The sequence below is a fragment of the Trachypithecus francoisi genome, unplaced genomic scaffold (assembly GCF_009764315.1).
Source record: "Trachypithecus francoisi isolate TF-2019V2 unplaced genomic scaffold, Tfra_2.0 Lachesis_group9, whole genome shotgun sequence".
In the NCBI taxonomy this organism is placed as follows: Eukaryota; Metazoa; Chordata; class Mammalia; order Primates; family Cercopithecidae; genus Trachypithecus; species Trachypithecus francoisi.
Genome location: NW_022681474.1, coordinates 55,168,163 through 55,189,554, shown reverse-complemented (window position 1 = coordinate 55,189,554; position 21,392 = coordinate 55,168,163). Strand labels below are relative to the sequence as shown.

The 21,392-nt window shown below is 41.5% G+C and overlaps 1 protein-coding gene and 1 non-coding gene across 3 annotated transcripts in view; one reads left to right on the top strand and one right to left on the bottom strand.

Moving 5' to 3' along the window:
- Window positions 1-1,154: 1,154 nt before the first annotated feature.
- LOC117082060 (mitochondrial import inner membrane translocase subunit Tim23) overlaps window positions 1,155-21,392 on the bottom strand; it is a 34,177-nt gene continuing 13,939 nt past the window's right edge. The window contains exons 6-7 of one of the 2 annotated variants that reach the window (XM_033208547.1): window positions 18,763-18,873; window positions 1,155-1,686 (exon numbers count right to left, since the gene is read on the bottom strand). In XM_033208547.1, the coding sequence (XP_033064438.1) occupies window positions 1,571-1,686; window positions 18,763-18,873 (227 nt within the window). In that variant the 3' untranslated portion in view covers window positions 1,155-1,570. Of the gene's footprint in view, window positions 1,687-12,208; window positions 12,584-18,762; window positions 18,874-21,392 lie in introns of those variants that run through there. The other variant, XM_033208548.1, reaches the window with a different exon arrangement.
- On the top strand, window positions 12,996-13,102 carry LOC117082945. The gene has a single exon (XR_004436858.1). It is a non-coding gene; the product is annotated as a U6 spliceosomal RNA (small nuclear RNA).

Genomic DNA, 21,392 nt, shown 5'->3' with positions numbered 1-21,392 from the left:
ATCTATTAAAAAAAAAACCTACGGGACTTCAGCTAAGACTCAGTGCCTTTCTACTGGATTCCTCTTACTAGATGCATCCAAAAAGGCCCTAGTTTACTTTCTCCAATCATATAGCCACCAGGTATTTAATACAGTAATATTTATGTGTATAACCTGTAGTGCAGTTATACATGATTAACTTCATACTGTGGATGAGAAAACAAACTCAGAAATTAAACAGCTTGGCCTCATGTCCTTTAGTTTTCCCAAGGCTTCCTAGAAAAACATCTAGCTCTTGGTCAGGCACGGTGGCTCATGCCTGTAATCCTAGCACTCTGGGAGGCCAAGGCGGGTGGATCACCTGAGGTCAGGAGTTTGAGACCACCCTGACAAACATGGTGAAACCCCGCCTCTACTGAAAATACAAAAATTAGCCGGGCACGGTGACAAGTGCCTGTAATCCCAGCTACTTGGGAGGCTGAGGCAGGAGAATTACTTGAACCCAGGAGGCGGAGGTTGCAGTGAGCTATCGCGCCACTGCACTCCAGCCTGGGCAACAGAGTGAGACCCTGTCTCGAAAAAAAAAAAAAAAACTAGCTCTGATTTATTCCTATTGAGGAGTTAATATGTATGGAATGAAGCAGGATCGTTGGAAAGATTGTTCTAGTATGCTAGTCTAATGGTTAACCTGAAATACCTTGAGGTAGTTTAGCATCAGCTCTATTTTGGTGAATGCCACCAGTAGCTCATTTCTTTTTTTGAAATGGAGTTTCACTCTGTTGCCTGCGCTGGAGTGCAGTGGCATCATCTGGGCTCACTGCAACCTCCGCCTCCTGGGTTCAAGCGATTCTCCAGCCTCAACCTCCCGAGTAGCTGGGGTTACAGGCGCACGCCCACCACACCCGGCTGATTATTGTATTTTATTAGTAGAGACAAGGTTTCGCCATGCTGGCCAGGCTGATCTTCAAACTCCTGACCTCAGGTGATCCTCCTGCCTTGGCCTCCCAAAGTACTGGGATTACAGGCGTGAGCCACTGCACCCAGCCACCAGTAGCTCATTTCAACACAAACATGAAGATGTTGTTTTGCCTTAATTGGGACAGAAAATGCCGAGAGTTTACCTTTCACTTTATACCCAGGTAGATACTTTTAAATTGAGACAACCACTATGTTTCTGTGTTGGAGTTACAACTTTAGTTCTGTTTTTACCCTTTATTTGGAACACAGTGCGATATTACAGTTTTGGATCATTAAATGAACAGACTTGGTGATATAGTACTGACAAGCACAACCTGAATTCTGGGAGTAAGTGGTTTTCTAGTTCATGGGGGAGGAGAAGAGATATGTGCAAGATCTTCTCCAGAGGAGAAGAGAACCATGGTTCTCAGTGAGTCACCAAAGGGCTTTGGCTTCAACTCACTAATGGCTGCAACAAGTGCCAGTCTTGGTCAACCATCCAGGATTTTCATCACAGCAAATCAAAATCTCCAATTTTTCAAACTAATTGTAGGTAGGAGAGAGGATAACTCCAGACTGTCTTATAAAATGATCTAGATACTAAGTGTCCTCCATTCATGAGTTGGCAAAATCTTCAGAGTGACTGTTGGAGCAAAGAGCCTTTCATGTGCTCCCAGTTATTATATAGTGCATAGAGGCTGGTAAGTGTTAGTCCTGTCAGACCACCTCGTGCTATCCCTCGAAGACCACCTGGGAAAAAGAGACAAAAGGAAAATGAAACAGCCATATATTGCATAGTGCCCTAGCATGATAGGGTTAAATAAAAAGTGCTGTGAAATGGGCTGGGCACTGTTGCTCAGGTAATCCCAGCACTTCAGGAGGCCAAGGCGGGTGGATCACTTGAGGTCAGGAGTTCAAGCAGCCTGGCCAACATACTGAAACCCTATTAAAAATTCAAAAAAATTGGCTGGGTGTGGTGATGTGTGCTTATAGTCCCAGTTACTTGGAGGCTGAGGTTGCAGTGAGCCGAGATCATACCACTGCACTCCAGCCTGGGCAACAGGGTGAGAGAAGTGAGACTCTGTCAAAAAAAATAAAAAGTACTGTGAAATGGGGAGAGACCATTTTTTAAATAAATCAATACTCCATCTCAAAAAGGAGATAAAGTTTTTAAAGTAATACCACTTGTGTACACAATACATATGACTTGACATTTTCATGTTCACATTTTTCCCCCCTACTTTCCAACTTGTTCCTATGGCAGTTTATTACTGGAGCTGCAACTACAACAGTCATTTCCTGCTAGTAATATGATTTAGAACTCCACTAGCACTGTCAATGGATTTAAAACTGTAATGTAAACAACGTGGCACCCTATTTGGAAAGCGTATTAACAACCTTTGGACTCTGGATGGATCCTCCAAATATTAACCTTGAAGATTAATGATGGCCAGGCGTTGTGGCTCACACTTGTAATCCCAGCACTTTGGGAGTCTGAGGCAGGCTTGAGCTCAGGAATTGACAATAACCTAGGCAACACGGCAAAACCCTGTCTCTGCAAAAAATAGAAAAATTAGCTCAGTGGGGTGGCATGTGCTTTTTGGGAGGCTGAGGTAGGAGGATTGCTTGAGCCCAGGAGGTTCAGGCTGCAGTAAGCTGAGATTATGCCACTGCACTCCAGCCTGGGTGACAGAGTGAGACCCTGTCTCAAAAAAAAAAAAAAAAAAAAAAAAGTGGTACGATAGCTATAATCACACTTTGAGTTAGGTGCTAGTGACCACCCCCTATTGCACACTGACGCATCAATCTCCCACAATTAACAAGCAGTGAGGGACACCTAGCATTGTGCTAGCTGAAAAGAATTCAAGAATTACAGATATTAAACTACCTGCTTGAAAACAAGTGAACAATTCTATATATGACAAAAGATTAGCAACAAGGATTTCACTTGCAATGGAGAAACAAAAATATTTCAATCAGTTACTTAAAAATAGTCCCCAAGTGTAAATAAGAGGAAGCTACAAATAAATTTCTCAGAATAGAAAATGCCCCAACTGTGTATGGTATTCAATGTTAGTCTTACAAACGTTATATAGCAAAGGGAAACCAAGCTATGACACTTCTCAGGAATGGGGGTGCCCAAAGCAGCTTTTTAAAAAATGTGATGTCCTCATGCAGCTCCATGAGTAGGGATCATAACCTTCAGGTAGCCATATCTGTACCTAGAGTATATTTGTTCCAAGTCATGTGTTAGGGAGACAAAGGTACAGAGGAGTTGTGGGGGTGGCTAGAGGCCCTTTAGCTCTGTGTCTGTCAATTCTGTGACATTCAGTGATGTTGCTGAGTTAGAACATTTCAGAACCATTTCTGCAATGAGTGTCCTACCAGATGGCTTCAGCTGATGGATTAAAGGGCCACTCCCCCTCCAGGAATCTCTCCAGTCTGAAGACTTCTGATAGCTGACCTGCTCTTAGTTTTCCAATGCTAAGTGTCATAATTATCTCTCTCAAACAGAAACTGCAGACATTATCTATAAAACAGCTGTCAAACATGTGTAGGGGGACCAAAAATATTTTTAGGAAGCCCCAAAAAACGCCACTAAAAGTATAATGTGAGGTATCTTCTTGACGTTCACATCATCTCTTTGTGAACTTACCATATTCAGACTATAGGCAGAGCAGTTAAACTTCTAACTGTATTCAGTGTGGTTGAAAAATTGTAATAATTGGAAAATAGTGTACACTCAAAATAATCTGTTCAGTTTAATAAGGATCAACCTCATGTCTCTGCCTAATAAATCAGTAAAAAGCTGCAGAACTGAAAGTGAACTATAATTAGACCAAATTCCTAATGTGGAAATTATTAACTATGAGGCACAGGAGAATAAATGCTAAAGGTATCTGCAACAGCATTGCTATGGCTCAGTTATTAGATCTAATTTTGAGTGTAATAAGGATTCTTCCAAGCAGGTAGCCAAAATGTAGTAACTCAAAACCCCATTCTGAACATAAAACCAAGCAATAGCCAAGGTGCCCTCACCACTGTTTGTCAGTGGAAAAATGATGACGGGCCGGTAGTTGAAAACACAATATTTTTGCAGACATTATTTCCTATAACCACACATTCAACTTCAGATTAACTCCCCTGAACCGATAGTCAATAATCCACAAGACTGTAAAGTCAGTCCATGGGCTTTGGAAAGAGCTGCAAAACCACTGCTTCTAGCCGGTTCTTTGCTTTGTGCATTCTAAGAACATGGTATCTACTTGGCCATTATGGAAGGATTCTCACATTAGTTCTCAGCTATCAAATAACAAGCTTCCCTGGGAATCCTCTTTGGCATATGCACTAGGGGTAACATAGTGACAATGGAATCTATAAGGCTTTAAGACACTTGGGGGCCAGATGCAGTGGCTCACACTTGTAATCCCAGCACTTTGGAAGGCCAAGGTGGGCGGACTGCTTGAGCCCAAGAGTTCAAGACCAGCGTGGACAACATAGTGAAACCCCAGCTCTACAAAAAATGTAAAGAATTAGCTAGGTGTGGTGGCATGCATCTGCAGTCCCAGATATTTGGGAGGCTGAGGTGAGAGGATTGTTTGAGCCTAGGAGGTGGAGGTTGCAGTGAGCCAAGATCGTGCCACTGTACTTCAGCCTGGGCACAAAGCCAGACCTGGTCTCAAACAATAAAAATAAGAAAAATTTTAAAAAGGCCTGGCATGGTGGCTCACGCCTGTATCCCAGCACTTTGGAAGGCCAAGGTGGGCGTATCACTTGAGGTTAGGAGTTCAAGACCAGCCTGGCCAACATGGTGAAAACCCGTCTCTATTAAGTATACAAAAATTAGTCAGCCATGGTGGCGGGCACCAGTAATCCCAGCTATGTGGGAGGCTGAAGCAAAAGAACCGCTTGAACCTGGTGGGTGGAGGTTGCGGTGAGCAAAGATCGCATCACTGGACTCTAGCCTCTAGCCTGGGCAATACAGGAAGACTGTCTCCAAAAAAAAAAAAAAAAAGGATTTGGGACACCAGTAACATATTAAATAATTTACTCCCCCAAAAGCTTTCTATTTTCTTGTCAAATGAATCAAAAACTTAGTTCAAATCAATGAAGTTACTTCTTAAAAGCCAAAGAGAAAAAAAAAATCATCTCCAACAAGAAGACACTAAACATTGGTGTTTGTACTTAACACATAGCTAATCTTCACTCAAGGGTGGCCGTTTACCACATACCAGCCAGTTCTAATTGTAACTGTTTCCATTAATTCCAGGGTTTCCCAATTGGTTGATCTGTTTGCAAGTTTAAGGGTCTCTTAGGGTTTCTTTACTCAAACAACTCTACACAACTAAGCACAGGAGGTTGATAAGCAAAGGTACTTGCTTTGAACAGAGTAACCAAATAAGGCCAATGGTCAATCTCTATAAAGCAAAGCAAATATGACTTGTGTTTCAGTTTTACCTCCCGTATTTTGGGATCCTTATGTAGTTCTTCCAAAGTGATAGGCAAGCACCACTTCTTTTATACATGAGAAAATGAGGCCCAGAATATTTAAGTGCCTTGTTTGTGGGATACAGGGCTGGTGAGTGGCAGAACTAATGCATTCAAATGACAATGACTTTAAAGCACAGATTAGCATATATCTTTCTTAGAAGGGCCACATAGTAAACATTTTAGGCTTTGAGGGTCAAAGGCTATTGTTATGTAGGTACTTATATAACTATTTAAAATTTAACTAAAAAATGTAAAACTGTAAAACACATTCTTAGCCTTCACACAGCAAATAAACAGGCAGCTGGCCAGCATGAGTTGATGGCTCCTGCTCTAGGAACAGTATTACCTACATACTAACATGACTACTAAATACCACTGTTGGGAACTGTTTAGCAGTCTTAAAATTTTAAAAAAACTTTTTAAGAATTATGGTACAATACATGTAACATAAAATTTACCACTTTAACCATTTTTAAGTGTACATTTCGGAGGCATTAAGTACATTCACACCGCTGTGCTACCAACATCTACTTTTCCTTTATTTTTTCTTTTGAGACAAGGTCTCACTGTCGCCCAGGCTGGAGTGCAGTGGTGTGGTAAAGGCTCACTGCAGCCTAGACCTTCTGAGCTCAAGTGATCCTCCCACAACGGCCTCCTAAGTAGGTAGGACTACAAGTATGCACCCCCATGCCAGGATAAATTTTTTATTTTCTGTAGAGATGAGGTCTCCCTATGTTACCTAGGCTGGTCTTAAACTCTTGGGCTCAAGTAATCCTCCCGCCTCAGCCTCCCAAAGTGTTGAGACTACAGGCGTGAGCCACGGTGCTCCGTGTACCAATATCTATCTTCAGAGGACTCTTTTCATCTTACAAAACTGAAACTCTTTGCCCATTTAACAATAACTACACCCCATCCCGGCCATCTTCCATTCTACTTTTTATCTGTATGAATCTGACTATTCTAAGTACCTCACATTAGTAGAATCACACAGTATTTTTTTGTAGATGGCTTATTTAGCATAATGTGCCCAGTGTTCATCTGTCTTACCATCTGTCAGAATTTCCTTCTTTTTAAAGGCAGAATAATATTCTATTTTATGTATATACCACATTTTTCTTTTTTGAGACAGGGTCTTGCTCCTGTCACCCAGGCTGGAGTGCAATGGTGTGATCATGGCTCAATGCAGCCTTGATCTCCCCAAGCTCAAGTGATCTTCCCACCTCAGCCTCGGGAGTAGCATGTACCACCATGCTTAGCTCATTTTTTTGTGTTTTCAGTAGCTATGTTGTCCAGGATAGTCTCCAACTCCTGGGCTCAAGCAATCTGCCCATCTGCTTGCCTTGGCCACTTAGAGGCTATCTTTTTTTTTTTTTTTTGACACAGGGTCTCACTCTGTCACCCAGGCTAGAGTGCAGTGGCACAATCAATGCTCACTACAGCCTTGACCTCCTGGGCTCAGGTGATTCTCCCATCTCAGCCTTCCCAGTAACTGAGACTACAGGTGCCCACCACCAAGTCCGGCTAAGATTTTGTATAGACAGGGTTTCCCCATATTGCCCTTGCACTCCTGGACTCAAACAATCTGCCCACATTGACCTCCCAAAGTGCTGGGATTACAGACATGAGCCACCACACCTAGCCTGTATGGCTCTTGTGAATAATATGCCATTATGAACATGGGCACACTAAACACCATTCAACTTAAAAAAAAATAAAACGTTAAGAACTGAACCAAAATGGCTTAGGTGAAAATAAAATACCAAATTCTGCTCTAAGAAAAGGAACGAACATTCACTGAATTATACCTTCAGCAATAAGCACTTAATGGAACTTGTTTCATTTAAAATGCATCACAATCCTGTAAATTGATAATCATCATACCCTAATTGTATAGATGAGCACAGTATTAAGTGGACCTTTTTCAAAAGGTCATACAGCTAGTGACAAATATTTCCAAATTTTTCATAACATTTCTTTTTTTTTTGAGATGGAGTCTTGCTCTGTTGCCCAGGCTAGAGTGCAGTGGTGCGATCTCAGCTCACTGCAAGCCTCGCCTGCTGGGTTCATGCCATTCTCCTGTCTCAGCCTCCCTAGTAGCTGGGACTACAGGTACCCACCACCACGCACGGATAATTTTTTGTATTTTCAGTAGAGATGGGGTTTCACTGTGTTAGCCAGGATGGTCTCGATCTCCCGACCTCGTGATCTGCCCACCTTGGCCTCCCAAAGTGCTGGGATTACAGACGTGAGCCACCGTGCCAGGCCTAACATTTCTGTTTTAAATAGCTTAATTAACTACACGTTCTATATTCTTCCCTCTGAAAGGCAGCTTTTTTTGGTTAGGTTGGTTTATTATTCATCAGACACCTGATTCGCTGAGGAATTCTGTTTTTCAGTAATTCATCCACCACAAATATCAGGTAGCATTTTTACTTCACAGACCTAAAAGTCTTAAGTCTTAAAAGGATTGTAAAATCTAAGTTTTCCTGAAATATCTGAGAGGCTTTTTTTTTTTTATTGAAAATAGGTTGCATTTCAAACTTTATCCATAAGAGCTCACAACACTTTCTCCAACAAGCATGCCCATGTGCTCACTTAAACAGAACTCTGAGTGAGACAGTAAATACCTCATATGCCCTTGAAAATTTTACCTTGGCATAGAAAAACCTTGTTAAGAACCTAAAAATAATTTCACTTTGAAAGTCTTCAGGGTTAGGCAAATGTTAAACTTCAATTGGCAGCACAAGGGCAGCACCAAGCCAGCAACAGTTTTGTTGGGCCAAATTATGTGGAAAAAGATCAAATATTTTAAAAACAGAAGATTTCACATAAAAATCTGGGATCCCAGCTTCTTCTGAATAAATGAAGTACACTCACTATGCAGAGTGGCAAATGGCTGGAGTTGAGTGGGGGGTGTTTCTAGCCCAACAGAAGCTCCAGCTCACCCCCTCCACTCCATTTTCTTACATAAGGGAAGCCACTATGGTATCTCCTTAAGGGCAGCCCTGAATGTAAGAATGTACTGAGTTAGCATCTAATTTAAGGCATATTATATGCATTCTTAAGACAGAGGAAAAGGCTGAATATTTGATATTATCAAAAGAAATGACAGTCTAACTTTCTATGGCAAGGACCTTCTTGCAGTAGTAACATAACATAGTCTGGAACACCTCCAACATAAATTATGAAAAGAAAGCTCTTGGCTCAGAAGAGAAAAAGCAAAAAAGAATACTCATTAATTCTGTGTCATGTGACAAATAGATTTCAATTTCCATTGCAATTGTGGAAGAGGTAAATAATCTGCTGATCCAGAATTCCAACATGGGCTCACACTTCCTGTTTTAATAACTCGAAACACTGAAATCACTCTAACAAGGCAAATCAATGTCTTATTAATTTCTGGTTAAAAACAGACCCAAGAAGACAGGGCACATACATAAATTTTGTGTGGTGGGAATACAAATACAACTTCAACTTCCAGATTCATGGATTTGGAAATGACCTTAGGCACTCTAAGTATACCACGAGTGAAGAAGTTTACATTCAGGGAATGGCTAATCCTGCTGACCTAAACTATTTCCAACTCCCAATGTACTCTTTAAATACAGACATTTTTAAAAAGAGGGGGCTGGGCACAGTGGTTCACATCTCTAATCCCAATACTTGGGAGGCCAAGGGGCGGTGGATTGCTTGAGCTCAGGAGTTTGAGACTAGCCTGGGCACCATGGTGAAACTCCGTCTCTACAAAAAAACACACAAAAAATTGCCAGGCATGGTGGCGTGTGCCTGTAGTCCTAGCATCTTGGGAAGCTGAGATGGGAGCGTCACTTGAACCCAGGAGGCAGAGGTAGCAGTGGGCCATGATCACACCACTGTACTCTAGTCTGAGACCTTGTCAAAAAAAAAAAAAAAAAAAAAAAAAGGCTCAACACAGTAGGTACAGAGCTATTTTAGGAGAAAGATCAGGAGGAAAAAACTAGCAGCTGTCAGATCAAACAGGCTTATTTATTTATTTATTTTATTCCTTTATTTTTATTTTTTTTTTCCGAGACGGAGTCTTGCTCAGCTGCCCAGGTTGGAGTGCAGTGGCGCAATCTCGGCTCACGGCAACCACCGTCTCCCTGGGTTCAAGTGACTCTCCTCTCTCAGCCTCCCAAGTAGCTGGGAGTACAGGCACCCACCATCATGCCCGGCCAATTTTTGTATTTTAGTAGAGATGGGGTTTCGTCATGTTGTCCAGGTTGGTCTTGAACTCCTGACCTCAGGTGATCCACCCGCCTCAGCCTCCCAAAGTGCTAGGATTACAGATGTGAGCCACCACACCCAGCATTTCATATTTCATTTCATTATTTCATTTCAAGATGGAGACTCACTCTATCACTCAGGCTGGAGTGTGCCACCACACCTGGTATTTCATTATTCATTTCATTATTTCATTTCTTCACTTCATTTCATTTCGAGATGGAAACTCGCTCAATCGCCCAGGCTGGAGTGCACCACCATACCCGGCATTTCATTATTCATTTATTTCATTTCAATTCATTTCGAGACACAGACTTGCTCTACTGCTCAAGCTGAAGTGTACCACCGCACCTGGCATTTCATTATTCATTTCATCATTTCATTTCACTTAGAGATGAAGACTCACTATCGCCCAAGTTGGGCGTGCACCACCACACCTGGCATTTATTTCATTTCCTCATGCCATGTCATATCACGTCATTTCATTTCGAGACAGAGACTCGCTCTATTACCCAGGGAGGAGTGTGCCACTGCATCTGGCATTTCATTATTCATTTCATTTCACCCAGCATTTCATTACTCATTTTATCATTTCATTTAGTTTCATTTTGAGATGAAGACTCGCTCTTCATCTCTGGAATGCGCCACCACACCTGGCATTTCATTATTCATTTCATTTCATTTCACCTGGCATTTTGTATTTCATTTCATCATTTCATTTATCACTTCATTTCATCTCATTTCAAGACAGAGACTTGCTCTATCGCCCAGTCTGGAGTGCACCACCACACCTGGCATTTCATTATTCATTTTATTATTTCATCTTTTCATTTCATCTATTTCATTTTTCAATTTCATGATGTAGACTTGCTCTATCGCCCAGGCTGGAGTACACCCAGCATTTCATTATTCATTTCATATTTCATTTCTCATTTCATTTCATGACAGAGACTTGCTCTATCACCCAGGCTGGAGTGTGCCACCCACATTTCATTATTAATTTCATTATTTCATTTCATCATGTCATTTCGAGATGGAGACTTGTTCTATCGCCCAGGCTGGAGTGCAGTGGCGTGATCTCTGCTCACTGCACCCTCTACCTCCTGGGTACAAGCAATTCTCCTCTCTCAGCCTCCCAACTAGCTGGGATTACAGGCACTTGCCATCATGCCAGGCTCATTTTTGTATTTTAGTAGAGACGGGGTTTCACCATGTTGGCCAGGCTGATCTTGAACTCCTGACGTCAGGTGATCTGCCCGCCTCGGCCTCCCAAAGTGCTAGGATTATAAGCATGAACCACCAACACCCGGCATTTCATATTTCATTTCATATTTACTTCATCGTGTCATTTCTTTCATTTCATTTCAAAATGGAGTCTATCACCCAGGCTGGAGTGCAGTACCACACCCAGCATTTCATTATTCATTTCATTTCATTATTTCTTCATTTCATTTCACCCGGCATTTCATTATTCATTATTTCACTTCTTCATTTCATTTCATCCCATTGCATTTCATTTCGAGACAGAGACTCACTCTTATCGCCCAGGCTGGAGTGCACCACTGCACCCAGCATTTCATTATTTCATTTCATCTATTTCAGTTTTTCATTTCATTTCATTATTCATTTCACCATTTCGTTTTTCATTTCATTTCGAGATGGAGACTTGTTCTATTGCCTAGGCTAGAGTGTGCCACTGTACCCAGCATTTCATTATTCATTTCATTATTTCATTTCATCATTTCATTTGATCATTTTTCATTTCATTTCATTTCGAGATGAAGACTCACTGTACCCAAGCTGGAGTGCACCACCACACCCGGCATTTCATTATTCATTCATTTCATTATTTCATCTCATCATGTCATATCATGTTATTTCATTTCAAGACACAGACTCACTCTATCACCCAGGATGGAGTGCACCACCACACCAGGCATTTCATTATTCATTTCATTTCATTTCACCCGGCATTTCGTATTTCATTTCAAGATGGAGACTCGCTCTATTGCCCAGGATGGAGTGTGCCACCACACCCAGCACTTCATTTTGTTATTTCATTTTTTCATTTCAGTATTCATTTCATTTATTTCTTCATTTCATTTCAAGACGGAGACTCGCTCTGTCACCCAGGCTGGAGTGCACCACCAAACCTGGCATATCATTATTTGTTTCATCATTTCATTTCATCACTTCATTTCATGACAGAGACTTGCTGTATCGGCCAGGCTGGAGTGCACCACCCGCATTCAATTATTCATTTCATTATTTCATTTCATGACGTCATGTCATTTCATTTTGAGACGGAGACTCGTTCTATCACTGAGGCTGGAGTGCAGTGGCACGATGTCTACTCACCGCAACCTCTGCCTCCTGGGTTCAAGCAATTCTCTTCTCGCAGCCTCCCAACTAGCTAGGATTACAGGCACCTGCTATCATGCCCAGCTAATTTTTGTATTTTAGCAGAGACAGGGTTTCACCATGTTTGCCAGGATGGTCTTGAACTCCTGACCTCAGATGATCCACCTACCTTGGCCTCCCAAGTGTTGAGATTACAGGTGTGAGCCACTGTGCCCGGCCCCAAAAGGCTAATTTAAAGGTAGACTTCTGATACTCATGTGATTTTAATTCAGATCTAATGCTTCTTTAATGAATTACATAAATCTTCTCCAAAAATGTAAAATGTTAGTAGATTCCCTGTGGCATATGAGAATCTATTCAGTAATAACCAGTCCTCTATTGGAAAAGAAACAGCTGTAGTTTTGCTATCATCAATAAGCTTAGGAATTTTAGAGCTGCCTTGTCACATATTCTCAGAAATAAGTCCTCAGAAACCAAAGGATACGGGCAATGCCTTCCTCTCCAAAACACCCTGAACTATTAATCCTATGTCTTCCTTCCATAAAAAAGTCAGCTGAAAAACAAAGTCATTTAAGGTAAAAGGATATACAAATTAGGCAACTCTCATTAAGGTTATTGTTAAGAGGTTCTATTTATCAATGTCTAAATTGAATACCAGCCCTTGACAATTACACTTCACATACCAAAAAGAACCTCTGGATGCTTTCTACATTTCTGTTGCCGCCATCAACATTTTTCCAGGAAGTAAAAATTCATGTAAAACATATAATTGGCAAAGTGCTAACTGCCATAATACATAAACTGTTCCAACAAATCGATCAAACCAACAATATGATAAAAAATAGAGAAAGGGTATGCCACCAACCACTAAACAAAAAAAAGGTGCTCAATCTCATAAGCAACCAGGAAAAAGCAAAGTAAAACATTAAAACGGTTCACCACCTAGCTTAAAAAAAAAGTGATGGGTGCTCGCTTCGGCAGTACATATACTAAAATTGGAACGATACAGAGAAGATTAGCATGGCCCCTGCACAAGGATGACACGCAAATTCGTGAAGCGTTCCGTATTTTTAATTGAGGCAACAATTAATAGCCTACCCACCAAAAAAAGTCCAGGACCAGATGGATTCACAGCTGAATTCTACCAGAGGTACAAGGAGGAGCTGGTACCATTCCTTCTGAAACTATTCCAATCAATAGAAAAAGAGGGAATCCTCCCTAACTCATTTTATGAGGCCAACATCATCCTGATACCAAAGCTTGGCAGAGACACAACCAAAAAAGAGTAAAATTCTCTATCCCTGATGAACATCGATGCAAAAATCCTCAATAAAATACTGGCAAACCGGATTCAGCAGCACATCAAAAAGCTTATCCACCATGATCAAGTGGGCTTCATCCCTGGGATGCAAGGCTGGTTCAACACTCGCAAATCAATAAACGTAATCCAGCATATAAACAGAACCAAAGACAAGAACCACATGATTATCTCAATAGATGCAGAAAAGGCTTTTGACAAAATTCAACAGCCCTTCATGCTAAAAACGCTCAATAAATTCGGTATTGATGGAACGTACCTCAAAATAATAAGAGCTATTTATGACAAACCCACAGCTAATATCATACTGAATGGGCAAAAACTGGAAAAATTCCCTTTGAAAACTGGCACAAGACAGGGATGCCCTCTCTCACCACTCCTATTCAACATAGTGTTGGAAGTTCTGGCTAGGGCAACCAGGCAAGAGAAAGAAATAAAGGGTATTCAGTTAGGAAAAGAAGAAGTCAAATTGTCCCTATTTGCAGATGACATGATTGTATATTTAGAAAACCCCATCGTCTCAGCCCAAAATCTCCTTAAGCTGATAAGCAACTTCAGCAAAGTCTCAGGATACAAAATTAATGTGCAAAAATCACAAGCATTCTTATACACCAGTAACAGACAAGCAGAGAGCCAAATCAGGAACAAACTTCCATTCACAATTGCTTCAAAGAGAATAAAATACCTAGGAATCCAACTTACAACGGATGTAAAGGACCTCTTCAAGGAGAACTACAAACCACTGCTCAGTGAAATCAAAGAGGACACAAACAAATGGAAGAACATATCATGCTCATGGATAGGAAGAATCAATATCGTGAAAATGGCCATACTGCCCAAGTTTATTTATAGATTCAATGCCATCCCCATCAAGCTACCAATGAGTTTCTTCACAGAATTGGAAAAAACTGCTTTAAAGTTCATATGGAACCAAAAAAGAGCCCGCATTGCCAAGACAATCCTAAGTCAAAAGGACAAAGCTGGAGGCGTCACGCTACCTGACTTCAAACTATACTACAAGGCTACAGTAACCAAAACAGCATGGTACTGGTACCACAACAGAGATATAGACCAATGGAACAGAACAGAGTCCTCAGAAATAATACCACACATCTACAGACATCTGATCTTTGACAAACCTGAGAGAAACAAGAAATGGGGAAAGGATTCCCTATTTAATAAATGGTGCTGGGAAAATTGGCTAGCCATAAGTAGAAAGCTGAAACTGGATCCTTTCCTTACCCCTTATACGAAGATTAATTCAAGATGGATTAGAGACTTAAATGTTAGACCTAATACCATAAAAACCCTAGAAGAAAATCTAGGTAGTACCATTCAGGACATAGGCATGGGCAAGGACTTCATGTCTAAAACACCAAAAGCAACGGCAACAAAAGCCAAAATTGACAAATGGGATCTAATTAAACTAAAGAGCTTCTGCACAGCAAAAGAAACTACCATCAGAGTCAACAGGCAACCTACAGAATGGGAGAAAATTTTTGCAACCTACTCATCTGACAAAGGGCTAATATCCAGAATCTACAAAGAACTCAAACAAATATACAAGAAAAAAACAAACAACCCCATCAAAAAGTGGGCAAAGGATATGAACAGACATTTCTCAAAAGAAGACATTCATACATGTCCGGAGCCATGAGGCCCGGAATTAGCCGACCTCTGTTGCTTGATCTCCGCAAAGCGGAGACAGGACGGCACATTCCCGGGTTCTTCATTTACAAACCCTTCCCGCGCGCGCCTAAGTTTTTCCCGCGCGCGCCAAAACTGTTGCCGCGCGCGCCCAAACTGTTCCCGCGCGCGCCAACCTTTCCCGCGGGCGGGCGCGTAAACATTTTCCCGCCCAGGAAGATATGCAGCCTAGGGCGCAGGCGCGATCCCGCGCCCGGGAACAGTACAAACCCAGGGCGCATGAGCGATTGTAATTTGAGAAGACCCGGCCCCCCGTCACCGCCCTGGCCCAACCTCTTCCTCTGCCAGCCTATATAAGGCATGACCCTGCATTCAATAAACGAGACTTGATCAGGCTACTTGTCTTGTCTCCATTTCTTGTGTTTTCTTGTCTCCTCCATTCCCACTCCCCCTTCCAGGGCCCGTTCGACTGTCCTGCAGGTCGGGACACATACAGCCAACAGACACATGAAAAAATGCTCATCATCACTGGCCATCAGAGAAATGCAAATCAAAACCACAATGAGATACCATCTCACACCAGTTAGAATGGCAAGCATTAAGAAGTCAGGAAACAACAGGTGTTGGAGAGGATGTGGAGAAATAGGAACACTTTTACACTGTTGGTGGGATTGTAAACTAGCTCAACCATTATGGAAAACAGTATGGCAATTCCTCAAGGATCTAGAACTAGATGTACCACATGACCCAGCCATCCCACTACTGGGTATATACCCAAAGGATTATAAATTATTCTACTACAAAGACACATGCACACGTATGTTTATTGCGGCACTATTCACAATAGCAAAGACTTAGAATCAACCCAAATGTCCATCTGTGACAGACTGGATTAAGAAAATGTGGCACATATACACCATGGAATACTATGCAGCCATAAAAAAGGATGAGTTTGCGTCCTTTATAGGGACATGGATGCAGCTGGAAACCATCATTCTTAGCAAACTATCACAAGAACAGAAAACCAAACACCGCATGTTCTCACTCATAGGTGGGAACTGAACAATGAGATCTCTTGGACTCGGGAAGGGGAACATCACACACTGGGGCCTATCATGGGGAGGGGGGAGGAGGGAGGGATTGCACTGGGGAGTTACACATGATATAAATGATGAATTGATGGGTGCTGACGAGTTGATGGGTGCAGCACACCAACATGGTATAAGTATACATATGTAACAAACCTGCACGTTATGCACATGTACCCTAGAACTTAAATTATAATAAAAAAAAAATTTAAAAAAAAGTTAAAAAAAGTGATGGTAGGCCAGGCGCGATGGCTCACGCCTGTAATCCCAGCACTTTGGGAGGCTGAGGCGGACAGATCACCTGAGGTTGGGAGTTCGAGATCAGCCTGACCAACATGGAGAAATCCTGTCTCTACTAAAAATACAAAAAATTAGCTGGGCATGGTGGTGCACGCCTGTAATTCCAGCTACTCGGGAGGCTGAGGTAGGAGAATCACTTGAACTCGGGAGGCGGAGGTCGTGGTGAGCCTGGATTGTGCCATTGCATTCCAGCCTGGCAACAAGAGTGAAACTCTGTCTCAAAAAACAAAAAAAAAGTGATGGTAGATGACAACACTGGCAAAGGTTAGCAAGTACTGGAAGGGTCATTTGGTAGTAGTCATTCACGTTTTAAGCATGCAGATAATTTGCTCAAGTAACTTATTTTTAGCAATTTATCCTACAATTAAAATGTATGTACAAAACTGTATGTACTACAGTGTTTAAGAGACGGCCTCAAAGGTGGTATTTTGTACAATTCTTATACAAAAAAGGCATATTTTGTACAATTCTTAAAGGAGTTAACACAGCTTTCCTCTTGGAAGTCAACAGACTATATGTAAGATTGAAAAATCAAGAAAAATCAAGACAATAATATTATTTAGAAACATGAAAATAAAAAATAATGAATTAAAGCAGCCTGGGCATGGTGGCTCACACATGCAATCCCAGCACCTTGGGAGGCTGAGGCAGGATGATTGCTTGAGCCCAGGAGTTCAAGACCAGCTGGGACAACACAGTGAGACTCCATCTCTGGAAAAAAAAAATTAGCTAGGTGTGGAGGCATGTGCCTGTAGTCCCAGCTACTCAGGAGGCTGAGATGGGAGGATCACCTGAACCCAGGAGGTCAAGGCTACAGTGAGCCCTGATTGTGCCACTGCACTCCAGCCTGGATGATAGAGTGACTCTGTTTTAAAAAAATATTAAAATAAGCTGGGCATGGTGGCTCATGCCTGTAATCCTAGCACTTGGGAGGGAGAAGGGTGGGTCACCTGAGGTCAGGAGCTTGAGACCAGCCTGACCAACATGGTGAAACCCTGTCTCTACTAAAAATACAAAAATCAGCCAGATGTGGTGGCATATGCCTGCAGTCCCAGCTACTCAGGAGGCTGAGATGGGAGAATTGCTTGATCCCAGGAAGTGGAGGTTGTAGTGAGCTGAGATCACGCTGCTGCACTCCAGCCTGGGTGACAGTGAGACTCCATATCCAAAGAAAAAAAAAAATTAAAAGTTGCCTTTGGGAAAAGGGAATTAAGGTGAGACATATAAGAACACTGTTGCACATCATTAAAATCTTTCAGATGTTAAAAAGATAAAAACCTTGACTTAAAAAATCATGTATGTCGATTATTTTGGTAAAAATAAAAATTAAGTAGCCAAAGATATATCAACATAATAAAAAAGCTAAATTAGGCATTACTTGAATGTATGCTTCTAAACTAGTAAAAATTGATCACAGAAGAGAATTATCTGACCCTTGACAGGAACATGTTGATCTCCCAGTAGAGTAAGATGATCATAGGAATAAGATGCTCTAAACTGACTTACAGGGAAGTCATTCCTGGGCTTTGACCTTGGGTGTCTTGTGATAGTTTAATATGCTGATGTCACAGGTCAAACTACTGTTTAAAACAAAACCAATTCTGAATATTCTATTGCTTAGTCTGTCCAAGATTAAAAAAACTAAACTAAAATGAATGAAAAATACAGAAAAGAATCTTATCTTCTTAATGTCAAAAAACCACCACAAACCATATGATCCAAGAATCCCACTTCTCGTATATATCCCAAAAAAGAAAAGGATCTTGAAGAGGTATCTGTACATCCACATTCGTAGCAGCATTATTCACAAGAGCCAAAAGGTAGAAGCAACCCAAATATCCCTTGATAAAAGAATGCACGTGCAAAACGTGGCATACATACACACAATGAATATTATTTAGCTTTAAAAAGGAAGGGAATTCTGGCACATGCAACAACATGGATGAACCTTGAGGATATTATGCTACATAAAATAAGCCAATCACAAAAGAACAAATATTGTATGATTCTACTTATATGAGGTGCCTAAAACAGCCAATTCAGAGACAGAAAGTGTAACATTATCAGGAGCTAAGGAGAGTGGTAAATTGGGAGGAGGCTTAATAGATATAGGGTATCAGTTTTGCAAGATGATAAAGTTCCCGTGATTGGCTATACAATCATGTGACTATAATACTAACGTACTGTACGCTTAAAAAATGGTTAACGTAAATCTTATGTTTATTTTACCACAATTAAAAACCAAACCATACCAAAATAACCATAAAGTTAGAACACTAGATTTTACTGCAATAGAGTGTAGTTTCCTTGAAAACCATGAATTTTAAAAAGCGCACTTCAAGTGTATTAAGAGATGGTTCTCCATTCAACAGTACTCACCTGTACATTTATACAACATGCCTGTCATGGTTCCAGCTGCTACTGTGTTAAGGTCATCTTCTGCACCTCGTGTTTTCTCAATGATGACACCAAATGCACTATAGAGCAAAGCTAAAGAGGAAATGGAAGTGCTCAGTGACAAAATAGTGATAAAGTGTGATATTATGATATACATATATTGGTTTTCATCCATGGTTCCTAGCTCATAACTCCCATAGCCCTTCCTAAGTGACTAAAACAATCACTTATTAAAGTATTTGTCCTTGGTTCAGGAAGCAGCTTTGGAACAGCTTCAGAGGGACAAAGGTGAGGGTCTTTTTTGTATTAGTGGGGCACTTCAGGCCTCAGAAGCAGCCTCAGAAAACAGAATATCTCTCTGACCTTCTCCTGTTCTCCTTTCACCTGCTCCCTTTTCTCCTCACAGAAGGACTCTAATCTTTCCCCACCTTTCTGTCTTGGAACTGGTCATAAAGAAATTCTATGACCTACCTTGTCTGATTGCAGGCCATAGGATCCCCATTTCAGAAGAGATCGTACCCCATACCCAGGAAGAAGAAATGCTGCACAGAAAGGCCAAGGAGAATCTGGGCAGACAGGCCTTGCTGGGGTTCTGCGTCCAGTCTGTTAGTAGTAGAGCATGCCCTTTTTGTCCAGTCACAGTTCTACAAGGTTGTCCATGCTTCAGTCATGCCTATTCAATCAATTTTCCATATGAGGCCCAAGTGGATGGGGTCAGAGGACTTTCTAGACAGCTGAACTTGTGGGCCTTGCAGGAAAGCAAGAAAGAACTCACCCACGTGTCAGGAGGCTAGTGCACCCCAACTTCAGTGAAATGAAAGCTCCTGCACTCAGGGCCCATCCAGGCCTCACCTTATGCATTCCTTGACTGGGCTGTTTATCTGTATCCTTTAAAAATATCCAGCCAGGTGTGGTGGCTCACAAAGTTTCTGTAATCCCAGCACTTTGGGAGGCCGAGGTGGGAAGATCACATGAGCCCAGGAGTCTGAGACCAGCCTGGGCAACAACATAGGGATACCCCCTTCTCTAAAAAATATTTTAAAAAAATTATCTAGCATGGTGGTGCATGTTGCCTACAGCCCCAGCTCCTTGAAAGGCTGAGGTGGGAGACTTGCTTAAGCCCAGAAAGTCTAGGTTGCAGTGAGCTCCACTGCACTCTAGCCCGGGTGACAGGGCAAGACCCTCTCTCAAAAAAAAAAAAAAAAAAAATCTTTATAATAAATAGGCAAATGTTAAGTATGTGTGTTCCTTTGAGTTCTGTGAGCCAATCTGATAAATTAATCGAACCCAAAGAGGGGGTTGTGGGAACTCTGACAAAGCTGGTTGGTCAGAAGCACAGGTAAAATAACCTGGGGCTTGTGATCAGTATCAGAAGTATCCAAAGTGGGGCTCATTTTTGTGGGACAGAGTGCTCAACCTGCTGATCTAATGCTATCTCCAGGCAGAACTGAAATGGGAGGACACTCAGCCGGTGTCCACTGCAAAAGAGATTACTCGGTATATGGGGAAATATTCCCACATAACTGGTCACAGATATATCCTATATTGACTGTTACAGTGTGAGAGCAGAGGAAAAACTGTTTTTTTCAACACAAAAGTCAGTATGGCAATTATATTTAGATAAATTTATCCAAAGATATACATGGAATGATCACTAGAACAGTTTCTAATAGCAAATACCTGGCAACAAATTTTGTACCATCTGAACTGATTCAGAGTGACTTTTCATATAATGGTATACAGTAACTTAAAAACCAGAAGAATCATTTTCACTAACAAGTAAAGCAAGGACATGTGCACATGGTACACGACTAACTGGCTATGCAGAGAAACGCTGGAAGAACTCAGAAGAAACATCAATAGTAGCTATTTCTAGAAAGTACTGCTAGGAAGTCTCAGGAAGTATATTTAAAATTTTCATTTATATGCTACCCATAATTTCTGTACTTTGGATTAAAGACACACACACACATATTTCTAGTATAAGAAAAAACAGATTGCCGGGCGCGGTGGCTCAAGCCTGTAATCCCAGCACTTTGGGAGGCTGAGGCGGGCGGATCATGAGGTCAGGAGATCGAGACCATCCTGGCTAACACGGTGAAACCCCGTCTCTACTAAAAAATACAAAAAAAAAAACTAGCCGGGCGACAACGTGGCGGGCGCCTGTAGTCCCAGCTACTCGGGAGGCTGAGGCAGGAGAATGGCGTAAAACCCGGGAGGCGGAGCTTGCAGTGAGCTGAGATCTGGCCACTGCACTCCAGCCTGGGCCACAGAGCGAGACTCCGTCTCAAAAAAAAAAAAACAAAAAAACAGATTTAAAAAAAATGTGAGGTTTGATTCTCACATATTATAACACCAGCACCATTTCATTTTAAAGTATCTTCCCCCAAGCCATCCTTCTATGCTCTTACAGATTCCTATCTGGAATGAATATGTTAAACTTTTCAAGTTCTTTCTCAAAATTATAGCTACACTTGACCCTTGCAACAATACACCGTGCTCAGCCTTACAACTCCTCTACCGCAGCATTTTTATACGTCTATGAAAGCTCATCTTCCTCTTCAGCTTATTTAACTGAAACCGATCATGAGCAGAACATTGTTATTGATCAT